The sequence below is a fragment of the Gopherus evgoodei genome, chromosome 17, assembly GCF_007399415.2.
Source record: "Gopherus evgoodei ecotype Sinaloan lineage chromosome 17, rGopEvg1_v1.p, whole genome shotgun sequence".
Classification (NCBI taxonomy): domain Eukaryota; kingdom Metazoa; phylum Chordata; order Testudines; family Testudinidae; genus Gopherus; species Gopherus evgoodei.
In genome coordinates, this window is record NC_044338.1 from 12,211,400 (window position 1) to 12,236,593 (window position 25,194).

General features: G+C 43.6%; 2 protein-coding genes across 5 annotated transcripts in view; one reads left to right on the forward strand and one right to left on the reverse strand.

Annotated features, from left to right (window-relative positions):
- The window catches only part of LOC115636701 (tricarboxylate transport protein, mitochondrial-like), a 43,915-nt gene extending 20,815 nt beyond the window's left edge, over positions 1 to 23,100 (forward strand). For 3 of the 4 annotated variants that reach the window (XR_003997014.1, XR_003997017.1, XR_003997016.1), the window contains one exon: positions 22,144 to 23,100. The gene's annotated coding sequence lies outside the window, so the exon portion shown is untranslated. Of the gene's footprint in view, positions 1 to 1,352; positions 4,459 to 22,143 lie in introns of those variants that run through there. The other variant, XR_003997015.1, reaches the window with a different exon arrangement.
- SMTNL2 (smoothelin like 2) overlaps positions 1 to 25,194 on the reverse strand; it is a 49,786-nt gene that overhangs the window by 3,285 nt on the left and 21,307 nt on the right. Inside the window, exons 2-8 of the mRNA XM_030537111.1 lie at positions 14,246 to 14,333; positions 13,234 to 13,476; positions 12,480 to 12,542; positions 9,294 to 9,369; positions 6,885 to 7,058; positions 6,090 to 6,207; positions 4,465 to 4,616 (exon numbers count right to left, since the gene is read on the reverse strand). Of these exons, the coding sequence (XP_030392971.1) occupies positions 4,465 to 4,616; positions 6,090 to 6,207; positions 6,885 to 7,058; positions 9,294 to 9,369; positions 12,480 to 12,542; positions 13,234 to 13,476; positions 14,246 to 14,333 (914 nt within the window). The remainder of the gene's footprint in view (positions 1 to 4,464; positions 4,617 to 6,089; positions 6,208 to 6,884; positions 7,059 to 9,293; positions 9,370 to 12,479; positions 12,543 to 13,233; positions 13,477 to 14,245; positions 14,334 to 25,194) is intronic.

The following is a 25,194-nucleotide window of genomic DNA, read 5'->3' on the forward strand; positions in this document are numbered from 1 at the left end:
AAATACGGTGCATGGCCTTTATGGTGAGAGTTTCACTTCATGGCAAATGGTGATTCCAGTTCTAGTGAAGTTTTGATTTGAAAAACTTCACTCTGAGGGGTCCCTACTGTACATCAGTGTAACAATGTTTGACGCTACATCAAAAGTTGTAGGTGCCTGTAGCTGTGCATTGCTGCATCCTGTGATTGTTTGGAAAGAGCATGCTGAACCTGACTGTGTACCCCATGGAGCGTTCTTATTGTTACCCGAGTTAAACTGCACAGCAACTGCGTATGAGTCATGTTTACATTGGGTCAAGCAGCTTAAAAATTCCTTCCTTCTGTAATTAAATAAAATTACCAAATAGCTGAAAAATTCCCCTTTGTTATGAATTTAGCAACCCCTGGCTGGTCTTATTCACTGAGCCGGTGTGCCAAAACACGCGGGATGATGCAACTGTGTGGTGTTATCCCTCTATGTGCTTTACAGAGATTCCCCTAGCAACCAGGGCTGAGATTTTTCAGAAATGCACAACGCTAGCCACTCTCTGCTCCCACTGAAGTCAACTTTCATGAACATCAATAGGAGGAGACTTGCAAATCTCACTCCAGAAAACTAAACTACTTGCTGCATCCTTTCGATCTTTCCAGAGAAGCTAGATTCGCATGCAAGCCTCATTTAAATTGGGTATTAGTGTGGGATTTTCAAAGGGGTTTAAGAATTAGTTGCCCAATTCCCACTGAATGTCAATGAGACTTGGATGCCTAACTCCCTGAGGCTTCTGTAAACCTTAGTTTCTTTGTTCTGTAAATATCGGTTTCTTTGTTAATGGTTACTGGAAAACTTCAGTAAGAGTCACCTATTACCTGTATCATAAAAAGCTAGAAAGGATATAGATTCTTCTCTGTCCAGATACAGGATATAGAACCAATTTCCCAAAGAGCAGTGAAATAACACTGTAAGGCTGGTTAAAATGAAGTGCTTATAAAATCATCCCACTCAGATGACACACATTGCAGCAATTACCTAATAAAGCTTCAGTCTAATGTCAAACCCCTTAAGACCAGTAAATGTTTCTCTGTGCAGAAAACAGCAGAACGGAATTTAATGGAATGCTTTAAACTGTTAAAATGAGCCACCTTCCATAAACTGTAACACTTCAGAGCTTTTCTTGTGATTTGTTTTGGCTGCTGTCTGGTTCTTGATTTTAACTTTGAACACTCCCAGTACATGTTGACTTCTGGCATAATGGAAAGATTAGCTTTTATAGCACAGCACAGAGTTTCAGACATCAGGTCCTTTATGAAGCTACAATGAGCTAGCACATACTAGGGTTTTAACAAGAAAATTGCTAATACTACATTCTCCATTAGGCCATCTGCACCTTCATTAGCCTGGATTTGGTCTTGACAGTGCTGAGTGTGCCAAAGCTTTGTTCCTGCTGTTTACTCTTGGGAAGAAAGAGAGGAAACATCATCTGAAGTTCCCACTGGCCTGCAATAGAAGAAACAGCTGCGGGAGTCTGGAGGGATGTATCTGCAGACCTTTGCAGCTGGGAAACACAATTAACTCAGCTCTGCCTTTAATAGCAAGTGAACCTGTGCTCCGTGTGACACTGGGAGAGTTCTGTGGTCTATAATCGCCAGACAGCATCTCTTGGTAGATTTTCTTTTCTTGCTACCATCTATGGAACAAAATAGTACTGAATATTTTTCATGTCCTAGTTAAGAGACTTAGAGTATGTCTGCACAGAGATAAAAGACCGTGGCATGGCTGCAGCTGACCTGGGCTCCAGCTTCAGGGCTACAAATTGCTGCATAGACCATAGGGACTGTCCATCTCTGCAGGGTCCTGCAGCTTGAGCTCCAGCCCAAGCCTGAACATCTAGACAGCAGTTTTACAGAGTCCAATCCCCATGAGCTCAAGTCAGCTGACCAGGGCCAGCCGTAGGTTTTTTATCCCTGTGTAGATGTACCCCAATATAGACCAACCTAAAGGGTATTTGTGCCAATGTAGCTACACTAGTGCCACTACTAGTGTAAATGTACTGCACTGATAAATACTGGGGCCTTGTCTACACTGTGTGTTAGTCTGCATCTGTGGGGGGTAAATTCTAGTGCACACTAACATGTTACACATTAACTGGCCTGTGTGGAGCCAGCTGGTGTGCATTAAAAGTTCCCTAGTGCGTGTTAATATAGTACTGTTTGAAACAGGACTCAGCACTCACTAAGGAACGTTTAGTGTAGGTTAGCTTTCAGTCAGGGTGCATGTGGGCCAGTTAGCATATAGCATGCTGGTGTACACTACAATTCACACCCCACCGATGCGCACTAACATATTGTGTAGACAAGCCATGCTGCAGCTTACTCCAGTTTCAAACCACACTAAGTTGCACTGGTGCAGCACATCTACACTGAGATTTGTGCCTGTCTAACTACACTGGTACAAATCACTCCCCAGCAGAGATGGGCCCTTAGACAAATGTGTGTGTTAGCCTAGGGCTCTGTTGTTGACATTTTAATTGCTTTAATTTACAATGATAAGAGTGTACAGACATAACTTTCCTCCCTCCTAACAGTATTTCACAAAGCAAAATAAGTGTTGCTCTAAATAGCAATGGTATTCCACTAAAACAAAAACAACGAAACATGAGGGTCTGAGCGTTTGTTCCTTAGTCACCCAAAAACCAGGAGAAATTCAGTTCAAGAAAACAGTCCATTGCAGAAACGCAAGTACACAGAATCATGCTGTGTATATATGTCAGAGGCATACTGGTTCTATACATACTGTAAGCATGCATAGCAGGACCGGTAAAAGAGCTTTGGTACTGCATTCCACTTTACTTGCTATCTCCTATGTTAACACCACAACTAGTGTCTGCTCAAAGACCACTCACATGCAGCTTCTTGACCGATGCATGTTTTACATTTTGTTTTGCCACTTAATTTTGTGTTTATTTCACAGATCAACATCATTTTACAGCTATAGAAAAATAAAGACATTGGCTGTGTCTTGCACATACTTTGCCATGACAGGCTCGCTGAGAGATGGGTGGGAGGGGGATAAATCTCTCATTGCAAGTGTCCTTGCAATAGCCACTCTTGTTCCCTTGCAGGGGATGCCAAAAGGCAGTTCTCCTACCTGCCGAGTTAGAGTACTGTAAATGTGAGTTTGACTGATTAGGCACCATGGTATCATGACTCTTGGGACTGTTGTTTTGGTTCCTGGTTCCGTATCCTAAACTTTTCAACTCAAAGGCAAAGAATCCTTGACCTCCTAAGTTAAAGTTGGAGGAGCAGATCCCGAGCTGCTGTAAATCAGTGTAACACCATTAAAGTTAACGGAGCTACGCCAATTTACAGGATCTGGCTGAGAGTAATTTTTAAAGCGACCCAATTTTCTAACAATGGAATAACAACTTCTTTTAAATTCAGTTTGCTTGTATTTTCCACTCCATGTAAATCACCTTGTACAACCCACCCTCCAGCTGTCTCAAGGAAAGTGCATGTATTCTGTCCTCTGCTACACTGATATCCAATAGGCTGTCAACGGTTATGAGTCATATGGTCTGATCTAGTTACTTTGTCATAGTTACTAGTAATCCATCTTAAGACCATTTCTGTTTTTTTCCAAATCTCAATTAATAAAAATTTATAAGGTTTAAGAGCTTTCTAGATGGGTATTTACATGGATTTAGAAAAGCCACCTGTCGGGAACATGCAGTAATAACTGTCAGCAGAAGTTGTAAAAGCTATTTTAACTTATTTCCCTCAAAGAACTAGAGGGAAACATCTGATAGACAACAGCCCAGGTTGACTTAAGCTACTGAATGGAACCTGAATGGAAGTTCTATGGTGTGCAAAAGAAAGATCAAGTTAAGTCTCCAGAAAGTGTTAAAGTGAAAACCATGAATTTCCAGACCTAAATCAAGTGCATCAGAACTTCTGGTTAGTGCACGTACCCACACTCTGAAGACCCAGTCCTGCCTCCCACGGATGTCAGTAGCAAGACTGCCATAGATTGCTGTGGAAGCAGGACCCAGCTATTAGAAGCTGCAGTGGTAAGTGCTTTATAGATAGTCTGGTGCTAAGCATCATGGGGGAGATGCTCCTAAGTGCTGAAGGGGAGATTTTCAAATGGTACTGATGCTCCTAAATCCCTTGTGTACATAATGCTTTAACTCTGGGATTAATGTGGTTGATAGGGAGAACTGGAGCGGGCAGGCAAGAATCTGAGTGCATGAATCCAAAGACACAGAGCCCTGGAGTTTCTTTGCAACAATTTACTGATTACCAGTCATCTGCTAAAAATGCCTCTCTTGATTCCTGAGCCTTTTGCTTTATGTGATGTCTTGTAAAGTCTTACTCCCCTTTTTTGGCATTATAAGTGTGAGCTTGTGATGCAGGGGATGAGAGAGAAATGATCACAGTCTTGTGAGACTTTAACTGGATGCACTTCAGAGAGATCTAAAATGATACTCACTCAGCCATGGTGAAAGCCAGCTCAAAGTTCTGCTTGCGGTTAGCTGGGTCAAGCGCATTATAATCGAAGGCTTCGGGGAAGAAAGAATGCACGAGGGCACAGAATGCCATCCCATCACTCCAACTCGAGGAGAAGTTCTGCAGATCAAGGTGCTGTCAGAATGCAAACGGAGCTTCAGGGCTGTGTACGTGACCTTCTCTTACTCACCAAAGGGAACATGCAGAGTACGCAGCAGATGCCTTATGGTTTTTGTTTCCTTGTTTTTACATCCATTACGTTATTTGGGCTAAGAGGAGAATTGGCATCCTCAGCCCTTTTGTGAAAGTTAGCGCAGGTGCAAAGCAGATGTGTAGTCCACAGGTCTGATCCAAAGGCCAAATGAAGACAATGGAAAGACTGCCATTAACTTCAATGGGCATTGGATCAGACTCTCTATTTGTCTACTCTAAACTGAGAGCATTACTTAGCCCTGTGGAGTAGTCACTAACCGGAGGATGGTATTTTTCTGTGCAGTGCTTAGTGTCATATAAAGACTAACCTGTATTGTTTGCTATACATTTAGGGTCAGATTAGTACTGACTTGCACTCTGAATAGCCCTGTGAACTTTAAGGGCATTGTCTGAAGGTAAATGAGGGGACACTTTGGCCCATTGGAACTGCACACAGTGTAGGGCCATGCAGAAACTGGCCCATTTGCTGTTACAGCAAAGAGCCAAAGTCATTCTGGATTTGCACCCATGTAACAAAATGGAGCTGGGCTCTTTTACCTTGTGCTGCTAGAGTTTTCCCCACTATACAGAAGTCAGACCTAATGGTTTCATTATCGGTTGGAATATACCCCTGAGTTTAGAGTTCAACAACAATTATATTTTGTTTTCTCAGAATGAAACTCTGGACTGGGCATTCTTTTGTTCCTATAAATCTAGGAAATTGTCCCTTTCCCCTGGCAATTGCATTAGGCAATGCCGTTTAATGCTATGTAACTCTTAACGGGACCTCTTCCAGGCCAGATTCTCTTCAGTTACACTAGAGCCATCTCCTAGATATGAACGTGCTGAAACTGGGAGAATTTAACCTCAAGCATTTAATCTGATTAAACATCTCTAATTCCAATATAGAGCAGTCTGGTCTACGGCATAACCGTTGTCTTGGTCTCCAGGTACTAGTACTACTAGTACTACCAAGTAATCTCCAGCCCTATCTGCATCTCATTAAATATAATAAAGGAGGCACACACTGCAATTAGCAGAGAGTGCACAAATGTCAGATGGATCCTGTAAACACACACAATCCAGACCTCAATCCAGCAAAGCACTGAGGGCCAGATTTTTAAAGCTATTTAGGCGCCTAACTCCTATGGCGAGTTGAGTGCCTACATATTTTAAACAATCTAGCCCTTAAGCACTAACTTCAATGCTGTGAGTAGTCTCATTGACTTCAAATGAACTAAGCAATACACACACAGTTTCTCGGGGGGATTGGAGACAAGTGATAAATGTAACCCATTGTCTAGTGCATTTCAGAGTCACTCGCTATGGAACACACCTTCTGAGTGAAGTTTCCCTAGAAATACTCAAATACGTTCCCGGAAATAATTAAAATGGAAAGCAGTGACATCCTCTCACCTTGTATCCTATGGTTTTGGAGCGACACCAGTCCAGCAGAATCTGCTTAATGCTGCTTGCACTGGCGACCCCAAAACTCTGTGACCGCTTCAGCTTTGCTTTGGACTCTCCTCTTCCTCTAGAAGAAGAAAAGGGAGAAAACCTTGATGAGAGGAGACTAATCCTAACGACTTCCCGGCAGCTTCATGCCCTGACAGAGATAGTAAAGAGCCCAAAGACCCAACCTTTTTTTGGCCACTCCTTGCCTATGTGAGGCATGCATAGGGGAAATCCTGGCCCTAATCATGCTAAAGGGAAAACCCCTATTGACTTCAAAAGAGTCAGAATTTCACTTCTAGCTTCTATTTACAGGATAAACATTGAGGCAAGGACCATGTCCTGTAAAGCACAGTACACGTTGTTGGCTCTCGAGTAACAATATAAAACCATGAAATCCATCTCCTTTTATGAGCGAGCCAGAGGGAGGTTATTACAACACTTCCTTCTGAACAACACCCGCTGGGCCAGGAGGGTGAACATACAACAGTTCGAGCTCTGAATTTCCTGGCTTCCGTTTTTTTCAGGTTGACCGCCTGACATTACTGAATCTTCATTCTTGGTTGGAATGTCCACCAAGGGCTTGAGCCAGTATCCACTGGAAATGCTCCCACTGCCTTCAGTGGAGCTGGATCAGGCCCCCAGATTTCCTTTGCTCAAATTTCCAAGTCTGGAGATCCCTCTGCTTTAAGTCATTAGCAGAATATTTTCCCAGTACTGAGCCCCCTTGGATGCAAGAGGGACTAAGGAGTGACATACTTTCCACTGTCCTGCTCAAATTTCTCAAAGAGCGCTTTCCTGGCCTGCGTTCCTGAAGTGCGTGGCAATGTCTGAGACCGCACCAGCTCTCGCCTCCTTTCCACTTGGCGATGTACAGTCGGAGGTGGGGAACAGGATTTGGGTGTCACATCATAGTAACTGTCAATGGTATTGCTGAAAGAGAACACCAAAACAGTCTAAGAGAAACTATCCGGAACATTGGGTATCACCACAAAGCACTGAGATCAGTAACAGCAAAACTTCAGCAACCTAAACACATGGAATAAATATTTTCAAAAGTCTGTGAATAATTTAGCCATTTTCAAAAGTAACTTGGGTATTGGGGAACCTAGATCTCACTGAAAGTCAATAGGATGTAGACTGCAAAAGGGTAGGTCCCCAAGGGTATTTAGATGCCTAACTCCTGTTGAAATCAGTGGGAGTTAGGTGCTTAAATAAATATCTATATCTAAATAAATATCACTGTTGAAAATGGGACGTAGCCATCTAAATCGGGCGTTGTAATTCTGAGCAGATCAATTCCTAAATCCCTTTAAAAATCTTAAGAGTTAGGCACGTAAGGTCTGAATCCTCATTAATTTCCAATGAGATTTAGACATCTAAGGGCATAAGTCACATTTTTGGTACTTGGGCTCCTAAGTCACTCATACCAAGCCCAATCCTTTGCTCCTATAAGTCAGTGTAGCTCCACTGCCTCCAATGGACCCAGGCCAAGTTACACTAGCAGGCCAGTTGGATTATATTATATAGCAGGGGTAGGCAGCCTATGGCACATGTGCTGAAGGCAGCATGCGAGCTGATTTCCAGTGGCACTCACACTGCCCGGATCCTGGCCACCGGTCTGGGGAGCTCTGCATTTTAATTTAATTTCAAATGAAGCTTCTTAAACATTTTAAAAACCTTATTTACTGTACATACAATAATAGTTTAGTTATATATTATAGACTTATAGAAAGAGACCTTCTAAAAATGTTAAAATGTATTACTGGTGCGCAAAACCTTAAATTTGAGTGAATAAATGAAGACTTGGCACACCACTTCTGAAAGGTTGCTGACCCCTTATATATCGCTTTCCACTTCTGTTTGAGGTTCCCAAAGCACTTGACAAATATTAGTGATTTAAGCTACATAGTACATACGTGAAGGAGGGTGTGTTACCACCATTTCCAGCCGGGGGAAACTGAGGCACAAATCGAGGCACTGATTGGCTCCAGATCACGCATTATCTGCAGCAGAGCTGTGAATCAAACCCAGATCTACTGACTCTAAGTCCCATATATTAAGCCCATGATGATCGTTCTTCTATAACTTAGCCACCAAGGAGCTGGTGTCACATCCTAATTTATTAGTTGTTCATAAGAAATGTAAGACGCTGTTTAGGGAAATTTTCAGGGCAGATGCAAGCCCAGTTTAAGGGGGTTATGTAATCTGTGCTACCCTTTTTCTTGATGAGGTTTTGCATGCTGAGGATGCCTTGATATTGCGACGGTAATTGTGATACTGTGTAATCCTCTACTAAACAACTGTGACTGACTTATTCAAAAAGGTGTGGTAGTCAGCCTTTAGGAGTGAAGGCAGAAAGTCACAGTGTGTCCTGTAAGGAGTTTAGAAACTTAAAGCTGTAAACTAAGCTGCAGGCCAGTCAAACTAAGGATGGTTGATAGGTGTCATGCATTCAAGTGCCAAAAATAGACCCAAAATAACAACTTTTACACAGCCGAGTGCTTTAAAAGGAGTTTTCAGCAGCCCGGGCATGGCTATTAAAGAACAATTTAAGCTTTTTACATCCCATCTGTGCCTGTTCATGCTGGGATTAGAAAAGGGCTGGCAACATGGCAATCAGTAGCAAGGTTCTGACAGTGAAATTTGTATGAGGGTGGAACACTTCATGCATGAAGACAGGTCACTAGCTTAGCTAAAGCATGATAAAGTATCTACTGCAGGGAACAATCCTGCACTGGCTGGGGGAACTGTCTAGATCAAAGGTTATCAAATTATCTTGGTACTTATGTGGCCTTATGTGACCCACAAGTCCATCCTTCCCTCATCCTGTAATGCAGGGCAGCTAACCACATGCTATTCCCAACCTGCTCCTAACACAGTAACCCATTTCTGGGTTTGCCTTTACTGTTAAATTACGTGACAAACTAATTTTAGTCTAAGCATCAGCGTAAGCTTGACAGTTCCTGAGAAAACCTGCAGGAGCTCTCTTTGTTCCAGTCTGTAGTTCCTTCTGCCTTAGAGACACTCAAACTCTTTTGTAGACTGGAGCCAATAGGACGCACTTGGCCTGGCTGCCAGGGTGAGTCAACAGAATACCTCTGCATTTAGGCTACATTGAATACACTCAGAAAAAGTCTCACTGAAACAGTCAAGGGAAGATCCTACCTTTCACTAGCTTTGGTTCCACTAGTCAATCCATAGCTCATGGCTGACATAGACTTTGTGACGGAAGTGCTTTTCTCTGTATAAAGAGCAAGAAAAACAAGATGCATCAGTGTTGAAAGTATTTTCTCCTCTTCCCACACATGTTTTTAATCTATTTCCTGACACGTGGCCACACATTTATTCTTACTCACAGCAATGAAAAGTTGCAGATTTCTCTATAAAAGACCTCTGCCAGCATGAGCTAATGATTTCCTGGGGAGAGATTCTCCCCACTGTCCCAGGCACCAGACATCACTATAGTCACATACAGGGGCAATAAACAGCTCCCAAGGGGCCACAGGACAATTCCCCTGGTGCAGACACTGTGCTGGGACTTCACAGGTAGACCTATACTGGTCCTCCTGCCAGTCCCAGAGTAGAGGGCATGCTGGAGATGGAGCCAGGGCAGGAGGAAAAGGTACTATATCGTAGACTGCTATGGTCATTCTGGCAGGCCATAAGCAGCCATGGGGAGGCTAATATAATTTAAAGTAGCTGCACTACAGTCTACTTTAGTTCCACCAAGGGCCATTCAGCCCCTAGAGCAGCCCAGGTTCAGCAGGATGCAAAGATGGCTTATAACAGAGCTTTGCCCCTACCTCTCCCTGGGCTGCATCTTCTGTGTCATGCCTCCCGGAGGCACAGCCCAGGGTTTCCGCCCTGTTCGGTACTTGTGCTCAGGAATGAAGTGTTAACACTAAGGGGCTGGTTCTCTTCTCCATCAGTTTCATATGCATGTACCTGCATCAACCTCATTGATATACTCCCTGGTACTGTAAATGAAAAGGCAATTGGGTCCTAGGTTTTCAAGTGTAAACTTAATTGCCCTTTGAAAACTGAATGTGAAGATTCTTCATCTCAGGTTTAATCCCTGGACTGTGAAGGGACAAGTTTTCCTGTGCTCTTCTGCCCAGAGCTCATCTGGATCCTCACCTTGCAAGCCTGTGGGAGCCTCTTGTGCTAAGAAGTAATGCGTTTTCTAGGCTGTGTCGTTTCTGCATCCCTGCTGGACTGACAATGCAAATCGGTTTCAAATGGCTTTGTTGTCTACAGAGAGTAATAGCTTGGTGATGTGGACTAACAGCATTTTTGGACAGCGTTCAAGGCATTTGTTTAGCCATGAATTAAGAGTCTCTGCCATTTTGTCCTTTTACACATTCGTGACTCGAAGAAAGGGTCAGATGTTGAAAAGTTAAGTTTTCAAACCATGCTACCCATCCCTAAGGCTCCTCCAATGAATTTGCTTTGCCACGGTGGTGCTGTGTGGCTGCTCTCCCAAAGCAGCATTGTTTAGCAGCTTTCCTGGTATGTACCAGGGTTTGATCTGCCTTCATTTGTATTCCACCCATGTTAAAGTCTGTTCCCACCAGCTCTCTGGGCTGCAGCTTCACACAGCTCTTACTCCTACCATGTTCCCCGCAGCTGAGAGGTCTGGTCGTTCTCTCCTCCAGAAAATCATGTTTGCCCCAACGTACAGCAAAGAATGCAAAATCAGTCTGATCTGGTAGCACCCTGGCCTCAGTGTGAGACAAACCATTAGAAAGCGAAGAGAATAAATTCCCTTCTAACAGTGTGATTTATGAAGTGTTTGTGGTAAGGACAAAGGGCATTGTGAAAAATCCAAAATAAACTGAAGGCCTTTCTTTGCTCTGGCTGGATCATCTTCAGGGTTTGTAAAACCAAACCCCATTGGCAAAGTACTCCAAGGGCATGTCTACACAGCAAAAGGTGTTCGCAGGCTAGCCTACTGGAGCTCTTCTGAATCCAGCTAGCACAGGTGAACAATAGCAGTGAAGACAGCATAGCACGGGATTCAGCGCAAGTAGTTCAAGACTGGCACAGACCCTGGGCATGTACTTGCCACACTAGCCATCTTTGAAGTCCATGTGGCACTATCTTCACCGCCGTTACCTGCTCTAGCTGGATTCAAGCTAGCTTGGGTAGGCTAGCCCATGAACAGGTTTTGCTGTGTAGACATGCCCTGAGTCTGAATGGACCATTGCCCTCTGCTAAGAATTGATTTATTGACTCTCACTGAAGTCAATGGAAAGCCTCACCTTGACTTCAGTGGGGCTAAACTGGACCTCTGCATGCAGCCTTGTAACACTCTTAGTGTTACTACATACTAATGTAATATAACCATCCAATTAAAGATTAGTGGCCAGACAACTCCTATTCAGTAGAGATGGGACCAGATCTGAACCCCCAAGTGCTGCAGCATTGGCTTCCTTGTATTGTTTAGCATAATTATGTGTGAAGGGTTAAAATCCATGTGCACTTTATATAATAACCTGGCATATGGATTGTGCCAGCTCTTTCTCAGACCCAAAGACCGGAGTTTGGTCTGGAGACCAAAGGCCTAGCAAACAGTAAATAGCTAAGAGAAAGCTGGAGTAAACAGATAATCTTGTTTTGCTAAAATAGGCCTGGTCAGCAAATTGCCAGGTGTTGGAGCTAAGATCTAAATAATTGTGTCTTATTCAGAGTTGCAAATTGAACAAAGGATCCCTGTTCCTATTGTGTCAGTCTCTTCTGTAGGGAATGTTCTTCCCACAGATCCAACCTTGAGTTTATGAAAAGTTGGCACCATCAGTATAAAATATGGCATCTTTCCACCTCCCTTCCCAGGGACCAATGCCTGCCTTAAAACATAAAGAAGACAATCTGTATTGTCATATACTTTCACTGTTTCTTTGCTTTAGCCCCTAGAAATATACCTGTTGAACAATCAAAGAAGTTGCTCCATTCCTATGAACCCCAAATCAAAATTCAACATATATATTTTATACTAATAACATTTTATCAAAGTATTAATTAAATGTTAACTTGCTAACTTAAGACCATGGGCGGAGACATTATTTAACCTTTTAACCATTGGCTCATGTGCTATCTTCTCTTGCTGCAAAACCTATCCCGGGGTGTGGAATTGCCTACCCCGTCACTTTCCCCCGCCCATAAAAAATCTATATATTCTATTGTAATCAATTAATTGACAGTGTCTCTAAGCCTAATAAGGCAGGTGACACTCCGTCAGTGCTGTGTGTAATAAACTCCTATGCTTGGCCTCTACACGGTGTGAATTTATGTCCTTCAATGTGGGTTAGGGATTTACCTTCCGTGCTGAAGGGCAGAGAAAATAACACGCACCTGCAGCTATGGAAGTGCTCATTGTTCTCACGGAACTTGAATTCCAGGTCTTCACAGCAGTCACTGAAAAGCAAAAAAAGACAGAGGAGGGGTTTGCTTGTTTCTTTGTTTTAATAAAAGGGCAGTTAGGAGAAATTTTTGATTTAAATGGACACAATTTCTCTTGTTGGCAATAGGGCTGGACCTTCCTTTCACAAATCAGGAGTTCAGTGGCATTCCATCAGTGTCAGAGTGGTGCAATAGGAGAATCAGGTCCATGCACCCACCTCCCTCCTATTTTCCAACCCACTCTAGTCAGGATTCCTTTGTTTTATTCCAGGCCGCATTGCTCACTCCTCTTTGAAATCTCGGGCAGGTCACTGGAACTTCCTGCACTTGAGTTTCCTCATCTATAAAACAGAAACAACAAGACCTTCCTCCTGGGGAAGTTGTGCGCAAACCACTACGGCTTGATCCCAAAACTGCTGTAGTCAATGGAAAGACTTCCACTGACTTCAATGCGCTTTGGATCAGGTCCTGTCTAACCCCAATGGCAGCAATGTCTATGTAAAATCTGCAGTGTGTGACTTAGGCTCAGATAAACTGGACTACAGACATCACAGCCGCTAACCTTTGCATGAATGCAGTTCAGAAAAGAAGAACGCTGAATAGTGTGAACAAGAATCAAATTATATGAGCTTCTGTTTTATTATTTTTTTTAATCAGAGCTGGCTTCAGTGAGCAAATTATTTTCATATGTAGAAATGTCTTTTACCTGATTGGCTGGAAGTTTTCATCACAGCCTCATTCTGGCTCCTGCTCTGCCCTATCAGGCCACTGGTAGTATTACTAGTTCCTGATAAGGCAGAGGTTTCTCCTGAAAACTTCTCTGATACTCTTGTTACTGCAGTAACAGGAAGGTGGGGCATCCGTAAGGTTACTGCAGGGGCATGTTCCTCGGGGGATGAGTTTGACATCTGAAGGGAAGAGGTCACTTCCTGTGAGACTTTTGCCTGACCTAGGGTATTAAAGGAAACAAGGAGAAATACTTTTATTGACAGATATCTTTAAAAATACAAAACGCTATCTATGCACCATGGCTTTATTTAATTTTATTTTAGGAAAGCCTGGGAATAACAATCAAATTTCCCCCAGCCGGTTATGTCATTTATGCACAGACTCAGATGTAAATTGGAAGTAACTGATCATATTCTACTCTTTAATAGTCTTAATTAGAAAAGCTTCTTCAGATGACTAGTCTGCTATGTTTCCTGTTAGGGCCACTAAGTCTCGTGCCCTGCTGCTGGGGGTTAGGAGGCAGGACTCCTTTGTTCTTTCTTGGTTCACTTAAACCGTCTGTGCCTCAGTTTCCTCTTCTGAGAAATAGAGATAATAAGACCTTTCCCACAGACAGGTGGTGAGAGTTAATTAATAGTTTGCAAAGTCCTTTGAAATGTATGGACAGGAAGGCATTCAGAATACAAAGTGCTGTTATTGTAATTGGAAGTCATGCTGATGATGGGTCTTAGGCCCCGATTCTGCAGACCCTTAGGCACGTGCTTAACAAGTTAATGGTTACTACTCATGGTAATAAAATCAAGCATATACCTAAGTGTTTCAGGATCAGGGCCTTAGCACAGCATTCATGCTGAAACAGTTCCAGAGTAAGACACTGGTGACATTAGAGAGCTGCTCAGTAGACAGAATTGAGCTCTTGACCAGAAGCAATATTTTGCATTCAAAATCGATTTTAAAAAGACTCATTTCAAGTATTTCTCTTCTCTTACCTGCCAAAGACTGGTGTCCGTTTTCAACTATGGAGGAATTAGAAACTCTTCTAGTCTCAGGTTCGTTGTGGTCATCCGGGTCCACGCTCTGCCAAAACATTGCACACAATGCTTGAACGATGGTTTGGCTTTCAAATTATTAATGGTAGTCGTCGCTATAGCAGCCAGAGGTCCCAAGTGAGATCAGGTCCCATTGTGATAGTCTCCATGCAAGAGAGTGGGAGACAGCACCTACCCCCAAAAGCCAAATCATTCAGGATCACACTGAGTATCTGAACCATCTGGCTGCTGCCCACTGCAAAAGGAGCGCTGGTGATAAAGGACTAAATCCAACCCTTGGATATGTAGCCAAGGGCAGATTGGCCCAGTGCAGAAAGGAGGGGTTTCCAGTGCTTAATTTTTGCCCCAGCACCTCTAGGCTTAGCAGTTCAGAGCCTCAACACCTCTGGGCTTGCTGTCAGTTTTGAATGTAAAAAAATTGCTTGAGCCCTGGCATTTCTTTCGTGACAAATTAAGCACTGGGGGTTTCCCTTCCTGTGGCACATAGAGGATACACTGTGCTCAGGTGGGGCATTTTCTGTAATCACAGGGGGCATCACACAGGCCAGTGTCAGCCTTTTCCACCCTCTGCTACTTTAATACATTGGAAGTTCTGGTGCTCCTCCCCCTGCTCCCCCCCCCTTCAGCCTTCCAGAGTTGTATTGTGACTTAAAACAAAGCCCTCTGCTACACAGACAGGATGTATGGGCTGTTTCAGAACTAAGTCCGACATGCTTTTAATGTTAGCAAATACCACTGCCATCCACTTGTGGGGAACTGTAGGTGAGCACATCTGCTGTTAATTTAACACAGTGTGGAAAATAAAGCCTGATCATGCTCCAAGTGAAGTCAATGGCAAAACTCCTGTTGATTTCTTTGGGAGCAGCAGCAGGATCAAAATCAGTGCTGTCTACCTTAGATCAGTGGTATGCACACCACAGGTGAAATCCTGGCTCCACTGAAATCAGTGGCACAACTCTCATGGACTTGAAGAGTGCCAAGATCTCACCCCAGGACAAGAGTCTGTACCTTTCAGTGAACTGAGTGTGATCTTTTTCATAGATGCACATATCAGTAATGTGTCACTGTTCTTCTGTACAAAGTTAATTTATTCTGCTTTATAGCCAACTATGTCATGTCTTTTTGAATTATTCTGTGCTGTCTTCAACACAATATCTCCGTCCTGCGAAAGCTATAGCATGTGCATATCTCTACAAATGTGAGTAATTCTGTTGACGCCTGTCAGCCCATTCACATGTGTAAAGTTAAGCCTTTGCCGGATCAGGGCCTAAAAGAGGTGCTGGGTGTTTAGGGTGCTCGGCACCTCACAAGATCAGACCCAGGATTTGCATGCACACTATGAAAATAAATACAGAAACAGAGTGAGGGCCCAATTCTGCAAGCACTGATGCAGATGTAAAACGTCACTAAATTGAATGGCCCCATCCACTTGAACGGGCCTGGTCCTGTGAGTAAAGTTAGTCACGCGCATCAGGATTGACTGCAGGAGTGAGGCCCAAGTTATTACAGCAGTATCCCAGTAAATCTGTTCCCCCTTCTGTACAGGATGGGCAAAATAAAGGCAACTTTTTCTCCATACATACGGTCCAGTTGCTGATTCTAATTTATTGTAAGTCTAAATCCTAACCTAGTATTTTTACCTTAGGAATGATTTAATGGCCTTTATGTAAAACAGTGGTATAATTTATGGCCAGTAAAAGTTTTCCACTGGGACAGGCTGTGGAGTAAAGCCCATAACTCTTCTCAACATTAACTTGAAGAGTCCCTTATGTTTACACATGAATCTTCTTTTTACAACATTTACAGGGCATTGCATAAAACTACTTAATGTTCTACACAAGTTCTCTCTACTTAAGGCACATAAAATGACAGTCATTACAATTAGATGACATATGGAAAGAGTATTAGGGGAAAAGTAAATATCCTAGCACTTTATGACTAAGTTACCTCTTATAACTTTTGAAATGTTGTTTTTGGAAAACTGCATACTTTTTGATGTTTGCTAATTTAATTCCAGGCAAATCAGCCAAGAACGTTTTGTTTTTATCATCCAGCAGAAAGTACGCACTTTCTGGCTGCAAGGGCCCCAAAAAAGAATATGTTTTGCAGTCACATGATTACTTCGATTAAAAATGTTGTGGTACTTATACCTGTTTATGGGAAACTGCGAGTTTCCAAAGTTAAAGTCCATGGGAAAGTTTGAGGTCACTGTAAATAGACTTTACACCAGACTGGCCCAAAAGTTTTTTAAAAAATCTGCAACACATTTGTGTGTTTATTCAGTCTAAACTAATGATGAAAGAAAAAAAAAAGCAGTCAGTTGTGCAATTGGGTTGTCACATTAGATGCAAAAGTTATGTGTCAATTTCTCTCTCTCTGGATTCAGACTGCAGGATTAAACAAAACAAAAAATCCCACCGGAGGCAGAGTTGCCCACTCACATCATTTTATCCCAACCCTCACAATATTTGGTGTTTATCTTAAAGCCTCAGCTCCAGGAGGCAGGTGATTTTATGAGTCTCCATTTTCATTTTCTTTTTAAATGGAAATTTCTAACCATTATGGTTGTGGAGAAAAGCCTGAAAATGTGAACTGAGTGTGATCTAAAGATGCAGAAATCAGGAGACATAAAAATAACTCCTAATTATTATTTTTAAAAAAAATCATGATTAAGACAATGTTATGATTTTAGGGCCTGATTCATAACTTGTGAACTCTTGAAGTTGGCAGACTGCATAGGGGCATGCTCTATTCCCCACTACACCAGTGTAAATCTGGAGCAACTCAGTGGACTGAATGGTGTTCCCGGAATTTACTCGCAGTGTTACTGAGAGCAGAGTTTAGCCCAATATATAGCACTTTATTGTTTACACTTGTGACAGTGTGTAGGATAGGTGTAGTTATATACCACAGTGAAAAGCAGGCTGCATCCACACTGCGGTGTGTAGCTACACATGGCAGTGAAAGGCTCCGGCAGGGCAGAGGGCAGTGGGATGCCACACGGCTAAAAATAGCGTAGACGTAGGCGGCCCTGCTTGGACGTATAGAGCGAGCCATGTAGGATATATATACCTTAAGCTTCTGGTGTGTCTGTGCTCTGTTTGCCTAAGCAGTGCCTCACCATCCACACTGCTATTTATACCTGGGCTAGCTGGGTGTGCAATATCTGTATGCTAGACCCCACTGTAAATGTCGGCGTAGCCTAGAATGCCGTTAACTTATACATCAGTAGCCAGATGCTCAGCCAGTGTAAATCAGCATAGCTCCATAACACTCGATTAAACTACACTCATTCACAGCAGCTGAGGATCTGGCCTCAGGTGTTAGAAACAAACACATTTTACCTCTGTTGCTATTAGCACATTATTAGAAGTGACAGAACCCAAATTCCTTGCCACTAGTTATTCACTTACTGTGATTTATACAAAATGTTAGAGAAGCCAGCCTCTCTTCACCTCAGTGGGACTACACACCCTGTTAAAGTTAAGCTGGGGCTTAAGTAGTTAGCCTGTTTGGGCCTGTGCCCTCAACACCCTGCAGAATTGAACCCTAAGGCTCATTTCAAAATAAAAAAGGCCAGGTTGTAACATAAACAGGGACACCTCTGTCTTGTGGTCTGTCCATTAGCCAAGCTTTCTGCTTTGGCTTTTGCTATACAGTAAGTTACTTTGCACAGATGTTAATCATATTGCTTAATCCACTACTGGAAGACACTCAAATACTATGGTAATGAGGGTGGTATAAGAACCTATATAGAATAGAAAGGAAAGAGGCAGCATACAGGTAAGTAATAATTTTCCCCTGCATCCACATTTGGTTTTCACGTGGAGGAAATCAAAGTGATGGTTTGATTTCACAGAGTTATGCTGTGGCTTCATAATAAACTATTAGAATAACTTATTAGTGGTGGGGGGAAAAACACATTGCATGTAAAATGCAGAAAGCAAACAATCAACCCAAGGTAAGTCTGCAGAAAACGTGGTTTCCTGGCCCTTATTTGATTTTTAGCATACTTCTGTTTATCCTCGCCCATCGCACACTCAGAACATGGGACAAGGACCTTTCCTGCCTTACCGTTAGCTTTTAAATCAAGCACATTCTTTCTCTTCGGTGTTAATTCACTGGGAATTTCCATTGTATTTTCCACTACCTGAGATATTTATAGTTTTACTAGTCCTAATCCAAATCCTCACAGCTCATAATGATCTGTTCTGGGGATTGGGGTCCCATCTGCACTTTATACCCTACAATATCAGGTGATCCTGTTACAATGGTAGTTTAAGTGCAATTTGGGAACAAAGTATAAAATTATGGTTAAAATCCTACACTACTAAAGTCAGTGGAAGCCTTTCCTTTGAGTTCAATGAGAATTGGTTTGGGTCCTATATTCCCAGTTATGACTGAACCTTATGCTTTGCAAGGGCATGGCACAATTTGGGAACACAGTTACAATTTTTAAAAATGGTTCGTGGTTTTGGGTGCCCAGCCTGAGACACTGTTAAAGGGATCTGATTTTCCAAAGCCCCCGAAGTCACTAGTCACTGGAAACCCCTACCCTGTGCTCACACAGAATTAGAACTCTGATCAAGACTAAGGCCCTGATCCAGTAAAGCACTTAAGCACACATTCAACTTTAAGCACCTGGGCACGCCCATTGTGGTCACATGCTTAAAGTTATAAGGCTACTTCACATTTTTGAAGTTACATGTGTGTTTTTATACTTTGTTGGATCAAGGTCTGAGGTATAAAAGAATGTGCCAGCATATTCCCCAAATTGTTTACCATCAATCTATATAAGCCACACATGCCTCCTTTGTTAGTTTTATGTGCTTATGAAAAGGCACCATTGGTTTTTACCACTACTTTGTTTACAGCTTCAATAACAAAAGTGACACACACTCAGATTTTCCTTGGTTGCCACATCAAAATCCTCTTAGCTCCTGGGATTTTAGGATGGTCACACACAACAACAGTTTTATCCTCCCTGGAGGTACACCTTCCAGCTCCATGCTGAGATGCTGCCGTGTACTGGATCTGCGCACAGGAAACTTTTGTTCACTACTTTATTAGTAAGAAGTGTAGGAGAAAATAATTCCCATAAAAGTGTGTGTGTTTGGAAGCTCTCACTCTTTTCCAGCATCCAAACTTTCTTAAAAGCATCCGAGCTGTTCTAGGGCCAGGGCGGCTCCAGGCACCAGTACAGAAAGCAGGTGCTCGGGGCAGCCAGTGGAAAGGGGCAGCAGGTCTGGGTCTTCGGTGGCAATTCGGCAGCGGGTCGTTCTCGGAGGGAAGGACCAGCCACCGAATTGCCACTGAAGAATGAAGCGGCGCAGTAGAGCTGCCGTTGAAGTGCCACCGATCGCGGCTTTATCCTTTTTTTTTTTTCGCCGCTTGGGGCGGCAAAAATGCTGGAGCCAGCCCTGTCTAGGGCCATCTATGCTACACAGGGTCAGATTTTCAAAAGAGCTCTGCTCCCATACAGACACCTGAATAAGGGCCCTATTTTCAAAGGACCTCACACCTGCAGAGGGGGCTCTTCAGAATTACCCGTAATTTGATCTCCGAATGGGTGGTGGGCTCTTTAGAAAATCCAGCCCTTAGCCTTCGCGTTCTACAGCATATCAAATATAGCGGGAAAATGGCATCTTTAACAAAATATTATTTTGTCCCTCATAATCAAAAATAATAACATTTTGTTGCTAATACTGGAGCACCTATTATTCCCTAGGTGAACGTTTCTTTGTACTTACATGGCAAAAATGAGACTGCATCTGACTTATTCCTGCTAAACTAAATCAGTAACATTGTACACGGACCTCGTAACTTTTTTAAAAATAAAAGTTGTTTGGGAACTTCTCTGTACCCTGAGATTAGCAGCAGTTATTTTGCATGAATAAACACAGTGACCAGCCAGGACTCACTGGAGAAAAGTACAACAAATATCCTTCCTCAGTCATATTTTTATTCTGTATTTATGCCTTACACAACAAGGAGGGCCAGAGCCTCAACCGCTGTATGTTGGCATTGCTCTAGTGACTTCAATGGAGCTACATTAGTTGACATCAGCTGAGAATCCAGCTTATAAGATTTTGCCCTATAAGAGCTAAGTCGTGACATTCTTATTCAGGAAAGTCTCCTGTTTCATTGGTTGTACTCAGCGGGAGCTATGCCTGAGGAAGGACTGAGTGGCCGCACCCTGTTCTCCACGGGGTGCTAGTCCCCCCTGAGCATGGCGCCAGCATGAAGCTGTTGTGCTGCTTAAATGGCAGAGAGAATTTCACTCACTGACTTCAGTGCAAGCTAGATCAGGCCCTGACTACGGGACAGTTTTGATGCCCAGAGTCCACGTCTTACAGTGATGCTGTCAAAAGATGAGAAGCGATTTTAAATTTTTATGCTCTGAGGGGGCCTGGTTTCTAGACTGAAATTGTGTCTTTTTAAGAGGAAAATGCACCAGCCCTGTCAATGAGAAATTAAAAGCCAACCAAAAAAATAAAGTGAAATAAAGAGACCCAGAATGTTCAGAGCTGGCTGGCATCTCAAGGGACTATTTAAAAACAAACAAAATACAGTTTTTAAAAATTGGAGAATTGAATCACTATTTTCTTGCTAACTCCTGCTAATGGTGCCCAGTTCCGCAAAGTACTGTGTGCCCCACAAGAAGGGGGATCAGCACTCTCATTGGTCAAGGTGCTCGTTCTCAGGCGGTGCTCAGCACTCCCATTGGATGAGGTGCTCCCTCTCAGCACCATGCAGTAGCAAGCCCCATGGTCCAAATATGCTATTATCCACTAAAATCCATTGTAAGCGTGGAACCAGAGGTGAGTAGCCTTCAACAACATGGAGCATCTTCACCTAGAGGACTGGAGTGTTTTACCAAGGCTCTGTGCACTGATGTCTAAAGAGCATGCTGCCCTCCACCCATTACTGACATAGGCCGTGGTCCAGCAAAGTACTTAAGCAATGTACGTAACTTCAATGGAACTGCTCACATGTTTGAAATTAATTATGTGATAAGTGTAAACAGGCAGTCCCCAGGCCCAGTTCAGCTCTCAATTACACCGATGTAAAACTGGAGCAACACCACTGACTTTAGTGAAGTTACTCCACATTTTGTGCTGCTGGGGGGAACAACATTTGTTTCCTGGGGGTTGCCTAGAGACAACTTTCTCTATCCTTGCACTTCTTCTTGGTCCTAGGGAAGGAGTGAGGGAAAGGGCTATCGCACTCTGGCACCAGCCGGAGACAGTCTGATCCTAATTAATGGCCCATCTATCCTGCAGATTTCAACAGGTTGTAAAGTGCACTCCACACATGGTTGCCGTCTGCACAAGTCACAATTAACATGTGAGCCCAATTGTCCTTGGCGTAGCTCCACTGATTTCAGTGACATCACATAGTCACTAACGTGTCGGAGGTCCCATGTTTTGACCATGCAGTGAGCAGGGATGTAACATGGCGGTCAGGCTACGCCCTAGTGTTCTGACTTGCTGCCTTTACACTTTGGCCAGGTTGTTTGCCTCCTCTCTGTGGTGCTGCACGAGGCAGCATGCAACCAGGATTCAAGATCAAACTTTGCTCGACGGCCCTGCAGAGCAGCTTATTATTGATGACAGCCTCCTCCTGAATGCTGAGCTGCTGCTGCTCTGTTTGGGGGGATTTTCACAAGTGCTCAGTACTGGCCTAATTCTGCTCTGATTGAAGTGAGTGATTAAGCTCCGATCAGCTTCAATGGGAGCAAAGGGAAACCAGCACTGAGTGCTTCTGAAAATCCCATCCTTTTATAATAAATTTTTGCAAAAACCACTGACTTTTTTTTTCTTTTTCTTTGTTTTAAGGAAACCCCAACTAAGAATTCCACAAGCTTTGCGAACTGACACATAAAAGGTAGGTCAGTTCTGGCTCTTTCTACCCTTGATAGTGTCAATTTACAAACTGTAGGGAATAATTCTCTCATCTGACAAAATATTTACATGACTTGTTTGCCACAGATGAGGCAAGCAGAATAGGAGTTACAAAAACACCCCCATGATGCTGTATCCGCAAGATAAATAACAGCAAACCTCCACTGAAACAGAAAGTGCGGCTTTCCCAAGTGTTCTTCTAAAGCATGCTCATTGCTTTGGCATGCACAGAAACGGATGCCTCCGACAGTGGACACACTCACTTTCTCCAGTTTGCAACAACTCAAACACAGTTTAGTTAGGGAAAGGTGAAATCCTGGTCCCACTGAAGTCAAAGATAAAATTCCTGTTGACTTCAATGGGGCTGGAATTTCACTCACTTTGTACAAAGTGGCTGGATTGAATTTTTTTTTTTAAATGCCAAAGGACACTCTGGTGCCACTGTTCTCTGTACAGAACTCACAGTGACTTTGATGGGAGGTACTGGCTCTTGGCTGGTAAATGTGCAGAATGGATTTTTCATTGTTGGTTAGAGTTGTTCAGGGAGGTCTTTATCTGTTAGCATCCCCTTGCAGAGGCTTGCCCACCTACTCTGTCCTGCTCTCTGCCGTCACACCTAACTCTGCATTTGTCAAGTCCACGTCAAGGACCAATCCCTTCTGAATGGATCCTCAGTAGACTCTGCCCGTAGGATAAAGGGGAGCAGAAGTTCCATGGCTTGAGTAGGGGCTAATCAGCTCTAGTTTTCCAGGACTTAGGAGTTTTTTCTCTGAGAGCCCCTCGATGGGATACACATGGGAACCCAGGCCCACCCACTCCACTTGGTTCCAGCTCAGAGGTCTTGTCAGGGACAGCCAGACCAGGCCACCCCTCAAACCCCTGGTGTTCCCTGAGCTACTTCCTACCTCTGTAATCGTCCCCACAGCGTCTCCCTCTTTGGTGGGTTGGTTTGTCTAGCTGCGTCCCCCTCTCTCTGGGATCCTCTCTCTGCAGTCCCTCCGTCCCTCTGGCAGCCTCCCTGCCTGGCTGTCTTGCTGCCCTTTTATCTTCACAGCACAGCTGCCATGTGGGTCTGCCAATCAGCTGTGGCTGAGCAGACGGGCAGTTGCTTTGTCCGCTGAATCAGCATGGGGTACACAGACCACATGAGACCTACGAATAGCACAGTTGTGACCGGAATGTGTGTAAGAGGGCACTGGTTGTCTATGAGTCAGGGTTCCATTCCCAACCCTCCCATGGATTTCCTCTGTGACTGACCCCAGGCAGGTCACTTGTGCTGAAGTTTTCAAAAGTAGCCTCTACTTTTGGGTGCCCAACTGTAGATGGGGGGGGGCTGGTTTTCCTAGGTGCTGACCCCTACAGCTCCCACTGATTTCAGCTGGAGTTATGAGTGCTCAATGGCTCTGAAATGTAAACTCCAGGTGTCCAGAGCTGGGCATCCCAAATTTCATACACTCAAATTTAAAGACCACTTTTGAGAATGCTTTTCTCCTCCCATGTAAAACAATACTTTCCTACTGCCCAGGATACTGGGAAACGACCTCTAGACAGAAGGTACAATTCTAATGAGAGCCTGGCGATTGACAGAGCTGCTCCAAATCCTCCCGCTCTCTCTGTGCTGCACCCTGGAGCTCCCCTGCACTCAGTTGAAATGGTTTTGTTTTAAAGCCCCATTAGAAAGGTTCCTTTCAGCTGGATGAGCCCCGATAGGAACACAGGTGGTGATGACATCGCTCTCCAAGGAATGTGCTGCCTGGGGTTGCTATATGGTTTGGAAAAGCTGAGAGAACAAACATCTGCCTGAGACACCCTGAGAGACACTTAATTATATGCCCAGAAAATTGTCTTTTCAGCCTGGAGCTGTCAGTCTCTCTCAAATCCATATTTACCAAGACACCGGAGCCCCAGTTAAAAAGAAGTCATTCTTTTTTAAATGAACAATTAGAAAGAAACAGATTCCAGATGGAGGCAGGTGTTGATTCTGATGCACCCGACGACAGCTGAGAATAGGTTAGTGAATTCACTGACAGCAGCAAGACAGAATTCAGGCAGATTAGGCGTTATTCTTTGCAGACAATGCATTATCCTACCCATTAGACTGACTTCCTACCATGCTGACCGTTGTTCCGCGGATTTATTGTAGGCACACTTGGTAATTACAGTGTCCTATATATCAGTTTAGTGTGGGGGAAACTGAGGTAGTGTTAAAGGAGAAGCTGGCTTTGTGGTTAAGATAGCGATCTGGGATTCAGGAGATCTGGCTTCAGTTTCTGGTGCTCTCCAGGCAGAGTACTGCTATTTAGGTGCCTAACTGGGGGCTGAGCAATTCTGAACATTTGGCGGTTAGCACTTGAAAATCTATTCCTAGGGGTCTTTTGAAACTTTGGCCTTTAACCTCTCCATGTCTCAGTTCCCCATCTCTGGCATGGGGACAACAATATTGCCTTTGTCTGTCTTGAGTATTTAGATCATCCGTTCTTGGGGGCTGTCTCTGATATGCCATACATATGTAAATCAGACCCTTGAACAATGGAGTGCTGGTGTTGGCTGGGGGCTCTGAGTGCTACTGGGATGCATGGAATAATGATGGGGGTGGGAGAGAAGACCTGATTACAGGAGAGGAGAAGAAGCTCAGGCTCCTGAGTTATATTCCTGATTCCATCCCTAGGTGCATCCTGTAATCTCTCTTTGCCTGTTGCCAATTCTAGTGATGCAATTGTTAGTCTCTTGATAGCTAGTGTTTTTATGAAAGCCCCCACTCCTGGAGGCATAAGATTCAGTGACAGTATGAGCTTCCCTTGGAAAAAGGTAAGTGTCTAGCATTTGTGGTTGCAGAGACAGGCTTGAAAATGTGACCTCAGGGCAGCCTCAAGGCTCAGAAACCAGAGGGCAAATCAAAAGAACCCAACATTTGTTATATTTTGGAAAATCTCATGACTGTGGGGGGTCTGACTCATGATTTTTGAACATTTGGCATTGGCGATA